The 14,711-nt window shown below is 32.9% G+C and overlaps 1 protein-coding gene across 1 annotated transcript in view; it reads right to left on the minus strand.

Annotated features, from left to right (window-relative positions):
• Nucleotides 1-1,511: 1,511 nt before the first annotated feature.
• The window catches only part of LOC125055459 (protein stum), a 33,901-nt gene continuing 20,701 nt past the window's right edge, over nt 1,512-14,711 (minus strand). The window contains exons 3-11 of the mRNA XM_047657923.1: nt 13,034-13,161; nt 10,701-12,945; nt 8,856-9,141; nt 8,536-8,765; nt 8,161-8,287; nt 4,535-4,661; nt 4,220-4,300; nt 3,651-3,764; nt 1,512-3,034 (exon numbers count right to left, since the gene is read on the minus strand). Coding sequence (XP_047513879.1) covers nt 2,946-3,034; nt 3,651-3,764; nt 4,220-4,300; nt 4,535-4,661; nt 8,161-8,287; nt 8,536-8,765; nt 8,856-9,141; nt 10,701-12,945; nt 13,034-13,161 — 3,427 coding nt within the window. The 3' untranslated portion in view covers nt 1,512-2,945. The remainder of the gene's footprint in view (nt 3,035-3,650; nt 3,765-4,219; nt 4,301-4,534; nt 4,662-8,160; nt 8,288-8,535; nt 8,766-8,855; nt 9,142-10,700; nt 12,946-13,033; nt 13,162-14,711) is intronic.

Genomic DNA, 14,711 nt, shown 5'->3' on the forward strand with positions numbered 1-14,711 from the left:
TTATGAGGCAACTGACACAGTATGAATGGAGCAACTAATTATAAGTAATCAATTAACGGTTGAGTCCACGAAAAATAAAAACTTTTGGTGATAGATCACTCTTCATTTTTTTTCTGAGACAGGAAGAACACTTAACGTTTTTTACCACCACCCATGGACACCTGCACCTGTAAGCTTTTTTCTTCAAGACTAGTACTAAAGTCTTAACGGTTCGGATATACCTACCTGCAATGATAGCTGCCTCCATTAAGTGCCCGGCAAGACGTGTCTTGAGCGTGTCGATGAACGCCAGACATCAAGATGGAATGGGTGGAATTTTGTATTCTATCTTTGATGAAATTTCGAAGCAGGTATTGATGTGAAAAGTTCTTTAGAACACTCCAGGATATATGCGATGAAAGATGCAGACAGAACTTAGATCTGAGGGAATAAAGGATCAGAAAGACAAGGTTGTCGACGATTCGGTATAATATAATATTATCATTCGATTATGTTTGAGTAAGTACGTAGGTACGACTGCTACTATAAACAATTTAAAAAAGTGTGAATAAAAATATTTACTTTGGCTTACAATACTAAAATTAATTTTGAACTATTATTTCGTTTAGAATTAGAATTTGGCATGTTTCCGATTTAAAAAAAACTATGTGAAGATTTTTAATTGGCCCACAATGATATATATATACATATATACATCTAATTCTAATCTTAAAAAAAAAAAACAATTGAGTTAATGAAAATCTTGGGAATATTATATATAGGTCAGAAATAAAAGATAACATTAAGTGTAAAATTTTATTTAATTCGCTGTTTAAGCATTATGTAGGTATACACATTAATGAAGTATATACTATATAATAACTATATATGTTAAATAATTATTGTATTAAAACTAAAATATCTCAAAAAGTAATTAATAGCCTTAAAATAAATATATTAAGTCAAACAAAATTAAATAACAACATCATTCGTTCCAACTGATTACACATGTACAAAGGCCGCACGAACTATTCGATGGTTTCGTCAAGTGTTTTTGGTTTTGGCAACGTATCGGTTTTTCATACAATTTGTTCATTTATTATAGGAATTCTATTTGAACCATTACACTACTTTAATACCAATTACTCCCATGGAATGCCCAAGCTCTGCGTAAGTGTTTTTTTACTATTCTTTTACCTTAACTATTAGATTAAAGTAATGTTCGCGCCCACGGTAAATTTGTTATAAGATATAAAGAAAAAAATATTATTTTACTAGAGCATATGGAAGCATAACGTTTAATATTACAATACTAAAACGAACACTACTATTGGTATAAAATTGCTTTTTATAATAAATGTTATTCTTGGTCATTTATAAAATTACAAGTTGCGCTAATGTTTCTACATCTAAACATTATTATATAAGTATAATGAAGAATTTTTTTATCATTCAATTTAAGTGTAGATACGTTATATTTTCTAATTCATATTTACAATATTTGGGGCCAAATCTCACATAGAATATAATATAAATTACAGATTTTGAAAATTTTCGGGCGGGAATTGAATTACGCGTTATTTGTATTAACTAACGCGATTAAAACAATAACAAAGATATTATAGCGACATTCCGGTACTTTACACCACATGATTATGACTTTTAGGTAAAAGTGGTCACTGGGTAATCACGTAACGTTTTACTATTGGGTACGTTACGGCGCGTTACATGGGGAGAGGGGGGTCAAAATCTCCAAAAATTGCGTTACGTAATACTTGAACGCTCCTTTACTAATGTTATGATAATTATTTTTCAGAATTATCTATTTGAATTTATGAAAATCATCAAGTCCCGAGTCTGCTATTTGATGGTATTAATGTTTCTAAGTATATGATTTACGAAACAAGTCTAAAAACAAACACAAATTTATATCTATGGATATTCAATTAAATATACCTAGGTAATTTTAGTCTAAAGCAAACTTTGAATTCTAGCTATTTCATATATCAGCTGAGATTTTTAGCCTAGAATTTCGAATCGGTAAGTTAACATCCTGAAATAGGCATGGCTCACTTATAGGTAACGTTTCGCCGTTGAACGAATTATTGGTAATATGTAAAAAAATAACCTCTTCATTTCGTACATAAAATTCAAATAGCAGCCCGAATACAAATACAATTTATTCCTAATACCATTTTGCAGAAATATATATTTTAATAAATAGCATTAAATCTTATGTTAATCCTACTTTCTCCTTATTTGGAAAACCGTGTGGAAGCATAAAAATATTAAGACTCTGACCAGCAGATTTAAAAAAGGTTTTTCTCACTTAACTAGTGAATATTTTGAATAATAAATTTGTTTAAATACCAAGTCAAAACTTTTTTACTTTCAGCCAACCCACTACTGAATTTTTCTTCGGTCCAATATTAAAAAATTATGAACTACATACCTACGTCTATACTACAATAAATTTACATTAATCGTAGTTTTAAAATTCAGAAACAAGAGGTAGTTTTGGGCTTTTAAACATAGCAACCCCTTTAAAAAGCTGGTAACACCAGCAAAGCCAAAATTCTTCTTTTCCTCGACTACAGTAATAATTTTAATTCGATGTGTTTCGTTGATTAATTTTACTATTTACAAGAAATACAAAATCTGTTTAAATTTGGGCATCATTTATTACGCATACTTCGTAGTCATTACTATTATATTTTTAGTAAAAAAGAGACACAGTTTAGAATAAGTAACAGACATTACTCAATATCTCTCTCTCTTAATATCTTAGCTAAGAGTATATGTCGTCTTATAGCACTGGTGGTAAATATAGTGAAGTGAGTAGAAGTGCAAATCTCTTTGCTACTTATAAGTATATTCATGTTATTTAAATATTATTAAGTACTAAAATGTTAATTGATTCGATTCAACATTAACACCTATATTGTGAATACAATTATTTTTATTACTTAAGCTCTCGTATGATTGTTGGCGGTGACAGGGGGCGCAGCATCCGCTTCCGCCGCAGCCTCTTCTGCCTTTAGCTTACGATATTTTCCTATAAAAATTAAAGAATTTTCATTGGGTTCATGAGTTCAATGTTCACGTGGAATAACACAGTTTAAAAGGCAGGTGAGAAAAACTCTAATGTCACACATGAAATATCACGTATTCTAATAGGTATTGCAAGTCACAGTCGCCGCTTGTAAAGTGTTAGGCTATGTTCAGATGGCAAAAAAACGACGCGCGTTTTCAAATCGCGACTAGACATTGTGGTATTTTCATACAACTGTTCACATGAGCACGTGCGCTATATTTTTCTTTATAATATAACCACAAAATAATAGCCTCTTCCACGTCCATTTTTTACGTTTTACCGAACTAGACTGACGAGTACTCTCGCAACGCGCGTTAGCGCTCATCATCTGAATGCTCTTCAAATTTGACCGCGCGTTGACGCGCGTTAACGCGCGTTACATGTGAACATAGCCTTACAGTATGTCACACTACAAAATATACAACTCTTTGAGAGGTCTTGAAAGTTGAAGTTTTAAAATACGTAGCTAAGTAAAGCTCTCAGTTCTCCACGTGAGCCTTTAATGGACATGGATCTCATTTCTGGTATTGCGGTGCTGAGAATATAGTAATAAATTAAATAAAAATAATGTACGAACGTGATATCTTGACCATGATGACTCCCCACCAAATAGACCAGCCCCATCCAACAAGACAGAATAGTACTGTGAACAGCTGACTGCACGACACCAATAGGTTTATCACGAACGAACCTGTATAAGTATTTCATTATAGTTTTAATACGAAAAATTCTAAGTCATGTATTAAATAATATCTAAATGTATTTTAACAATAGCGGTATACAAAATGGTTGCTTAAAGATTTAAACTCAATTTAGATCCAATTGTTATAGCTATAAAAGGTGCACCCGTTGCTTGCAAAACTATGCAAGTCAGTGACGAAATTATAGCCCGATTATTAAATGACTGATTTATGAAAGCAAAGGGTGAGATACATTTATTTTTTAGGATCTGTAGTGAACTTATATTTAAGGAACCATTGGTTATTGGTAAGTATCAAATTTGGGGTAGAGAACATTAATATATTTTACCGGTCACAAAGCATGGTTGGTTTGTACATTGACAAAGTGAAATGTTAATTAATAAAGTTGTAATAGATGTAAAATTTTAATGATATCTGAAGCCGCGTATATCCCTCTCTCACTCACCGATTCTATGTTTAGCTCCGTCATGAACCCCGAACCGTGGTATTCCAAAACAAAGGCAAAACATTCCACTGAATAATGTCCCTGAAACAATTATGTTGTACATAATATACGATCTATATAAAAATGAATCGCAAAATACGTTGCTAAGCGCAAAACTCGACGACGGCTGGACCAATTCAATTTTTTTTTTCCTTGAACTCTGGGGATGGTTTTTATGGGAAACATTGGAAAAAGGCTAAGCAAAAAATCATATTATGATGAAACAAAGTTCGCGGGGGCAGCTAGCTTTATAAATAAATGAAATGCGGCACTCACCTAGGCCTGGGACTAGAACGTTGCATACAAGACAGAAGTATGCAAGAGCGGCAGGCAGAACTGGTATAGCTCCTCGCATCACACTTGTATGTTCCACTAGAGACGCATCCAACTTGGTGCGTGTGTCCTATGGGAATAAACGAACCTTAATAAGACTCACTGTCTGTCTTTATTTGTACATTTTAGGTCTTTAAAGATTAACAAACTTAGAACGGCCATGATCTGAGCGTTCGATTCCAATGTATCTTTAAATATGGGCTATTTAATGAGATTTAAAAACCATTTTAAATATTTTTTAGTAACTATAGAACCTACTCAATTTTTTATTTTTAAGTATTGGTTTTTAAAATTCAAAGTAAACATTCATAATCAAAATTAAACTCGCCAAAACGCTTCTGTATGCAAGATGGCGTCGCAGTCTCGACGACGCCACATGCTTGTAAACACGTAAACAAACGTCAGGTTTTTAACGTGTTAAATAATGATGTGATCTTAAGTTACTCAAATACACATATATGATGCTACTTGTGTGGACACGTGAACCTCGTCTCACCTCCCTTGGACAAGCACAAAAGCTGTCATAATATCTGTCATATTAGTCTTCCGTCCAATTTTGATTTTGTTCCCTTCAGAGTGAGACTACTCTTGGTTCGTAGGGTTGCACAGGCGCTAATTAAAGATTTAAGTTGGCGCCTGGTAAATAGTACCGGTGACCCCAGGGCTGGTGCTTTCCTCGCTCAACCATCAATTATCGCAATACAGTGAGGAAATGGTGGCACCATTATTGGAACACTGACACAGGGAACAAACTTTTAAAATTCGTTTTAGTTTTCTATTTATCCATTTTTAATTATTATGATTACTATGTAGGTTAAGAATATTGTAAATACTTCATATTTGTGTGTTGGAATTAAATAGGTACATATTATATTTCGATCAATAATAACATCCAACGGAATCAAACTACTAAATTACATTGGCGAAGATTTTATTTACAGACATCCTACGATCTGTCACGTGTGTTACGTGATTGACATATATAAATCAACAGTATTAATTATTATGGATATATTTTTTTTAAAGTTTTATAAAGGAATACTATCAAAAGCACTTAATTTTTTACTTACATAATCATCGAACAATATGGTATTCCGTCTTTTCACATCGGTAAAGACAATTTTTGGCGTTGTTAATTTTGACGACGACACAGAACTTATGTTATCAAGAATTGATCCCATCGACATTTTCATCAAATAATAAAATCAATGATTAAATTTGTGTTACATTAATAAATGCATAAAAATCTCGAAGATAACATTAATAGATTAGTGTTTATAATATATTTCTTTAACTTTTAATCCATATTTTCAATATGTTTTAATTTAATTACGTAATTACACCGTTAATTACATCATGTCAAGTTTCTGTTGTCCTATTTCAATTATTTTTATAAAACTTTATGTAACGGAACGAAAGCGCGTTTTTTGTGAAAACTAACAACACACTGACGCATTCAAGAATATCGATAATTACTTACATGATTAAGTAAGTTTCTTCAATGGTAATACCACGCAGAACATCCATTATAAGCTTTGATTTAATTACTTTAGGAATATAATAGAACTACACTAAAATGGAGGTAAACTTTGGTAATCTCTGTATTTACTGAACCGTTTAAAATTATTTTATCAATAGAAAGTTACGTTATTTGTGAGTGAAAATGAAACACCTCTTTCATGGTAGTCAGATTTGCAAAGGTAGTTGAAGAAAAAACGATAAGAGATGATTGAGTTTTATAGAAAAGTTATAGAGTTTGATTGCCCTCAAACTCAAAAAAAGCTTGGTTTGTGGGTCACAATCAATCACATCTCTAGCATTTAATAATATGAGTACGCTCTTCCTTTCGTAGAAGGAAGTAATAGAAATATGCGAAATTTTGATATACATACATATTAAACATGCAATATGCATATTGATGAAGTAGAAGAAAGTTGCTCATTGGTAGATTATATTAATATGGCAGTTAAAACTCACGCCATGTACCTTTCTACCAAAATTAATAGAATTTATAAATAATTTTCGTATATTATTTTAATAATATAATAACGTAATATTTTATCTCACGCAAGAGAATTCTAATTTTGGCTTATTTATTACTCCATTACCATGAACGGTATTTGGTCTGTTTATAAAAGTTTACACAAGGTTATTTAGAATTAGTATTGTTTAGTATTTAAGTTATTAATCCTTTATAGCTGTTGGGGTGATCTCATACTGTTTTATTTATATTTGTTTGTCATCATTTCAACATGTGTGACACATTGACACAACAAAACACTTACGAAAAAAGTTCCCATGTGTATAATGCACAAAATAACAAGAGAACTTAAGAAATCAGGCGCTGCGCTAACCAGTTGCAACTTCCTCAAAATCGAGTACGCAGCACACAAATCCCAAAGGGGACTTTCTATTGAAGAAGTTGCTTGAAAACAATTAAGTAGAAATATAATAAAGAAAAAGAAATAATGATATCTAAAATAGTAAATAATTAACAATGGAAGGTTGCTAAAAGGACTCGGAGAAAGGTCTCTATGGATCAAAATGACATCTCCGAGTCATTTTTCATCTCAAATTTATTGTAAACCCAATATAATTTGTTTATTTAATAAAGTTTATTTTTATTATTTTATTACACTTTTAACCATTATTACACGCACACGTTCGGTGTTATGTAATTAAGTGCATATGTATTTTGTCATATCAATGTTACTAGCAATTACTTGTCAAAAAAGTTGGCCGAATTTTAGCAAAGCGATAAGGAGGTATTACTAATACAATAGTAAAGTACTTGAACACACCTATAATTATTTTGTTGAAAACTATTGTAATAAAGTCAAAGTTCCCACGAAACGGGAAAATTATACCCCTAATTTTGTAATGATTACAAAAAATACTGCGAATAACGCACTTAACGTTAAGGTTGTAATACACTATCATGGTCAGATATTTAGACAGTCATAAGCCATTTAGATAATAATATGATTGTTATTACACCGTATTCATTGCGTGATCATTATATTGCTCCAGAATTACGCACATGTTTGCAGGGATAGATTAAATTTCGAAGTAACGAGTAAGAACAATTGGTTCCGACAATTTGCTATTAAAAATTCTCCTGAAATAGTTTTTTCTTATCACCAGAGTATTACTATTTCATGTGTTTTCCTTAAATTTATTTGGCTTTATTTCTTTGTATACTGGTAAACAAGCTCATATCGTAAATCGCGTGCAAGAGGTGGTCGAATTGACGGTCGGCGGTATGAAATGTCGTGAGGGTCGGAATTGTCACGCAACCGGACTAAGCTAAGAAACGTAGATTTCAGGAGGTAGGACTTGTACTGGTAAGACTGTATAAGGCTTTATAAAAATTAGGTTGTTTCAAGGTTTCTGTTTGTTTTATGTAGCTGTGTTAATTAGTATTGCGTACATATATTAGGAATATAGTTGTTTACTAGAGAGTAATTTAATGGTCAGTCTTTTTTAAATGTACGAAACGAATTGAACGAATGATTCGGTAATGTTTTATATGAGTTATAAAACATTACCAACGAGTGCTTAATAATTACCTCAGGGGGTAGAGTGGGAGACAAGCTCTTGTTCTTTGAGAAGAGACTGGTTCTCCTGCTGGATGTAGGTTCTGTCTGCCGACGACAAGCACCGCGCAGCCACCGACATAGCCTGTTGTTACAGCATCTAGAGATCCAAGTCAGACTAGACATTAGCAATGTAATAAAATTGATTTAGTCTTTAGGAATTTTAATCTACAAAAACAATAAAACTTTATTATACATAATCATTTAAACTGTACCTAGGTCTATATACACCCCGTTTTAACGCACTCATCTGTCTTTTTCGTAACAGACTGAATGAAATTTGACAGAAAGAGAGAAAACTATATTTTAGTTAAAACATACATGAATAAGGACTGCGATAGGACTTACGTAGACGGCGCCTGGTCACTTAAAATGCTATCCCTTCTCTCAATCTCATTCTTCTTTCCACAGCATCCGGTCTCGGTGACAACTTCTGTCGAAGCGACAGGTGATGACACCTCGAACTGCCGAACTGAGTCGGAAACGTCACTGACTTTTCTTCGTCTGCAGCACGCGCATAAAACATCGCGAAGTTTGCGTTTTCGTTTTGTTTCTGACTCGAATTCTATAGTCGCTGCCTGCAACAAAGAAAATATCATTGACGAAACGTTTGCTAGAAAGACACAAAAATACTATGGTGTGGGTGAATACTTTTAGCTTTTAAATACCTTTCCTGCAGCTCGTTCGACTTCCTCATCGGGCACTTTCTTCTTTAAACAGTTCATCGAATTCCAAAATTTCTTCTGACTCTCCTCTTCTATCTCACTCTTGCCTTCCTCAGCTGCCTTAAGACAACAAGGACAACACGCACTTTTACATTTGCCTATAAGGCGGCTGCAGATGTTTGGCTTCGTTTCTGTTTGTATTTCAGGTTCGTTTTCTTGCTTATCTTCTTTTTGTTGTCTATGCGCTCTAGCTGGTGGTTTGGGTGTGGTGCTGGTGCTTTGAGGGAATCTGGATAAGAAATACACAGTGTTTTTTATCTTTATATAAAAAATCTATGGTTAATGCTGGGGTATTTAATTATAAACGTTGAGCCAACATGTTTTTAACGTTTTTTATATGGAAAACGTATATAACAAAACGAAAATAATAAAATATACCAAGAGGATGATTTATGTACTATAAGGTTTCGTCGTTTCTTCTAATCTACAGCTTATTTACATACATTTAATTATATTTTATTTAAGATACATGCTGTTTATATTTTAATATATTATTGTTTATAAAGGAGTTTGAGTTTAAACAACGTGTGTAGAACGTGCAACCTTATCTCTGACCGTTACCTTAATAATGTTGACTGACCCACGAATCTAAAATAATAAGTAAATATGAATATTTTAACCGTATATAAAAAGTATGAATAATTAATGTTTGGTAAGAAGTTTCAATAGAAATCATTTTATAAAGGAGTTGATCGATTTATTTAAATTTAGTTATTATGAATTAGCGGAGAAATTGTACAGCTACACCATAATAAGCTTTACCCAGTGTCGCTTCCGTATCGCTTTGGCAGCAATTCATTAGGCAAAATATAAACTGTTCTATTGTTAATCATTTTGTTACACACAAACCACTTTTCACGAGATGCAGATAATAAATTTAACTGTCATCTGTCAAATCACAAGACTGTTTCGCGCCATTATGGGCGACGCTTGAAGCAAGCGGCCGAGGTCAGGTTGTAGCGTGTACTAATTTCTTAAGGGTCGCAACGAGTTATAGGCGATTGTTACAAACTGTTAATGGTTTGAATACCTCTACAATAAGGTTATAGAATTCTTTTGCAAGTTTAATTTTAGATGTACTTTCCTTTTTAAATGTCATGTTATTGAGCTAATCTCTTTAAGTATGTGTTATATTCTGTCATTTATTTTAAGAGAAAACATCATTTAACGCGAATTTTGTATTATTAGAATGTATTATTATTGTTTACATAAATTGAAACTAAAAGCTAGTTTTCAAATCTTGTAAAACTGTATACATCTGTATAAAGTATAAATTCTGTTATCGATTTCAATTAAAGATTCTATGCAGTTTCTAGATTGTAATAAATAAATTGTGGCGTCTGAAGTGTTAGATTATATGCTGTCGATGAGATTATAATTAATGGTCTACATTTTTCCCCATGACTTGTACTTTCTGGGGTCCTAGTCAATTTGTACGCAACGGAAATTAATATAGCAAAAGCTGATTACACGTAATTTGGAACACGACCTACGTTCATTCTTATTAATATTTAAACAATATTATATGTACACAAAAACAATTCTAACACTTTAATTTATACCTAGCTCCATCTGTTAAAACTTTGTACTACTTATTCGTGTTCTGGTTAATTACTTCGCTCACGAAATATCGTGCGTCATCTTGTGGGGTTATAATCAATAAGGTTTTTTATTTCACAAACCTGAAACTGTAAAAAACGCCATCTAGGGATAATATTACTAATTAAATTAATTGCGTTTCTATATTATTTTATTACATTCGTTCTTTAAAATAATATTCATACATACCCGTTACTATGCGCAGATTTGTCTGAACCTCCATCAGCTTTTTTTATTTCAATTTTTATTTTATCGCCCGATGATAAATTAGAGCTCTGAACTTCCACTTCTCCCTCCCCTTTTACCAAATTTTCTGTAACCTTTTCTACGTCACTTTTAATGTCTGTCTTTTTCTCGTTAACCACTTTTACCGTAGGTTCAACATCTTTAACCTTGGGTTGTTCAATTTTTATAGGTTCTTCGACAGGTGTTATAATACTATCAACAATTTCCTTTGCTTCAGAACGAATGTTTACAGTCATTTCCTCGCTTTGTTTTAGTACTTGATCTTTTAGATCAGATACTTTGTTTACTGCGTTATCTTTAGTTTCCTTTGTGTCACTCTTTGTTGTCTCTGCTGCTTTTTTGAAGTTATCTTTTGCTTCTTTTATTTTGCCCGTTGATAAAATGTTTTCAGTAGAAATTTCGGGTTCTTTTAATATTTCTTCAATTTTCTGTTTAACACGTTCAAGTTGAGGGTTATTATATGGAGGTTGTAATAATTTCAATTTGATGTTATCTTCGGCAAATAAAGTTTTGTCTGAATTTTTATGTCGGGGTGGTCGCTTTTCTTCCTTTTCAATTTTTTCCAATTTAGGTGGTTCAACGTCCTCTTTAGAACCGCTTGATTCCTGTTCTTCTTCTTTTCCATTTAATGAGTCCTTAGAACTAAGTCGATCCAAGATACGTTTTTCCCGAGCCTTTTCTAAGGCCGCAGGCAGCTGATTTGTTACCGTTGTAACAACTTCTAATGGCTGAGAGGTAATAGCTGCAGTTGTCATAGAAACTATATTTTTTTTTGTAAGAATAACAAGTTCCTCGTTTTCATTCCTGGCTTTATCGTATTGGGTTTCGTTGTCTTGTGTTGTTACTTCATCCCCTTTTGAAAGCTTATCACTATTTTGTTTTACTTTATCATTTTTTTTACTGTTTTCTGCTTTTTTGCCTGTTTCAGTAATATTTCCACCTATTTTTTTTGCTGATTTAGGTTTTTCTGTAAGATCTATTTTGCTTGCAGTTTTTTTTAATGGCGGTTTTTCAAGAAGATTTTTTGTACTGGAAGCTCTTGACAAATTTTTTACACTATTTGTTCGACTAACAGGTTTCTTAGGTTCTGTTTTAGTTGGCACAGGTGGTTTTATGGTCGTTTTATTACTTATGGTTTTATTGATTGGTTTGGCTGTAGGCGGCTTACTTACAGATTTGTTTGCCAAACGTTTATCAGAATTTGAGTCTTGGCTTGCCGTTTTACTATTTGGCCTTGATATGGGTGAAGGGCCAGTGGCTTTAGTTTGCTTCTTTTGCAGCGCAGAAATTTTTGATGGAGTTCTACCGGAATTGGAAGTTACATCATCAACAGGACTTTTATTTGGCGTTCCTACAATTGGCGATAAACGTTTAGGATTTATAAATTTGTTTGAAGGAGGCGGTCCACTTTTGCCGGGGGAGATAGGTGGCTTACCTTTAATTATGCTTTGCGGAACATTTAGATTTTGTGTACTTTGAACAGCCCTTTTGTCATGTATTTGACTACCAATCCTTATAGTTTCGTGTATACTGCTTGTACTATTAGACATGTATTTCTGATTTCTATTAAGGTTGTTCGGTACATATTTTTTAGTGTTACTTCTTGTTGGTGAGACCGAGTTTTGACGCGTAGGAATTTTAGAATTCCTGGGAGATGTAATTTTAGATTCAGGTTGCGACCTCGTAACTGACCTAACCCTGGATCTATGAACTGCTTTTGAGCCGTCTGTAGACAAAAATTCCGTACTCCCAGTTGGAACTTTTTCAAAATGTAATATAGCTGAGGGCGAATTCGATCTTGATCGTAGATTAATTTTAGTGGGAGAAGTACTCCTTGAATTAGTTCTAGAATTAACGTTGCTTTTGACTTCACCCTTTTTGTCTAGAAGACCCATTTCTTTCAACAGAGCTATTTCCTCCTCTTTTCTTTTTTTCTCTGCCTCAGCTTCATGCTTTTCTCTATTTATTTCACTAATTTCTTTAATTTCCGCCATGTTTTCTTTCAGAAAATTTCGTGGAGAATGGGGCCTACTTGGCAAGGGTTGCGGTAACATTGTTGCTGCTTGTGCCATTTTTTCCACTCTTGTTAAGGACTTGGTTCTTCTTCTTGAAGGTGAACAAGCTCTCGAGTTCGCTGCTGATGTTTTTGGTGTATTGTGTCGTGATGTTTCTTCTCGAAAGCCTCGACCTAAAACAAAAAAAAAACCGGTCTTAATAAGTTCTTAAAACATCTGGATTAATATCTGCGATGCTTTAAGGCTTTGTTAGAAGCATACCTTTAAAAGGCGATACTCTCTCAGGTTTTATTTCAACAGGTAAGGATCGAGGGCTGCTTGGCCTGGAGATGGGTGGCTCAGCGATGATAGCAAAAGACTTTTCTCTTTTTCGTTTCGTTGGCACCGGCCTGCAATAATTATAAAAATTAAATATTCTCCTATAACAAAATTTCATTATAATTTTATTACGGTTTATATTGCATTTTTTTCTACCATAGCTATTATATTATCTATATATATAAAAATGAAACCCGTTTTCCGTTGTCACGACATAACATGAAAACGGCTTGACCGATTTGTCTGAGTTTTTTTTATAATATACCTTGAAGTACGAGGATGGTTCTTACGGAGCAAAATTAAAAAAAAATTGAGTGAAAAAGTCTAAAAACAACAATTTTCTATATTCCCATACAAAATATTCGTAATAATACTTAAAAGTCAATTTGAACTTTAATACCATAGCATAAAGTTCAAGTGTTAGTGGATTGGTTCCAGGAAGGTAAATTTTTATTTTTTGACATAATGTATTTGTTGTCTTATGATTTTCTTTTTTTTTATCTTACTAGCTAGACCGGTGTCCAGAGTAGCAGAATAATTATTTTAAACAAATAAAGAATCGACTGTTAGGCGGTACGATGTTCGCCAGGCCAGCTAGTTTTTTATATATTGCAATTACATTCTACAATCGTTATTGTATATTATTATTTTCATTTTAAGCATTATTGTGGAGTTAAGGATAAGTATAATTTAGCCGCCCCATCATAATACGAGTAATTTATAAAAATAGAGGGTAAATTTGACCCTGAACTGTAAGTAAAAAGAAGTGGGTTAATTTATACGAATAATAACAGAATGACCTCATTTTGGTCAAGACCAGTCCTTGAAAGCTAGAATTGCGACAAAATGCGGGACACTTAGGTCTTCTGGCAGTTATGAAGTCTTCATGGATATCGTGGGATCGTTCCCATAAGGATAATTACAAGGAATTCATCTTAAAAGATGCCTTTCCCACAAAATAACGAGTTGTCCATATAATTTATATATCAATTGATCTGTATGGAAGGGAAACCTTTACTTATTTATTTAAATTAATTTCCTTAAAAGCGTCAGAGTCTTGATTATAAAATGTGTCTCTACCGTCTCTCTCATTCGACACTCCTGTCTGTGATTTATTATTAATGCCATCTCTTATAAAATTAATTAAACAAAGTACTTAGTTTAGATATTCTTTTTAATTAATAATAGTTAAAGTTAATGGGTTGTTTCACAGGAACAGTTAATATACTCGTAGTTTTGATTAAACAAAGGAAAAGTAAAGTAAGCGGTGTTGTACGACATCAGGGTGTCATGGAGTCGACAAAAAAAATCGCCCTAAATTCGTTAATAAAACTTCACGATTCAAATAACCTGATTAAACGAGACTTTAAACGTAATGTAGTAATAATTTCACCTATTAAAAGCTTTCTGTTACTTTAAAACGTATCATCAGCTAGCATATTCATTAAGTCTTAATCAATGATATTAGTGTTGGGAAAAGTAAGAAAACACAAGGAAAAGTCGTAGGCGGAAACGAGTATGTATAATTGTAAAGCTATAAACGTAGTAATAGAGCCTTAAGGCTTTCTCTCGCTACGCGTGGTTTACGGTGTGGTACACGTCACAAGTGAATAATTTTTTT

The sequence above is a fragment of the Pieris napi genome, chromosome 13 (genome assembly GCF_905475465.1).
Source record: "Pieris napi chromosome 13, ilPieNapi1.2, whole genome shotgun sequence".
Classification (NCBI taxonomy): Eukaryota; Metazoa; Arthropoda; class Insecta; order Lepidoptera; family Pieridae; genus Pieris; species Pieris napi.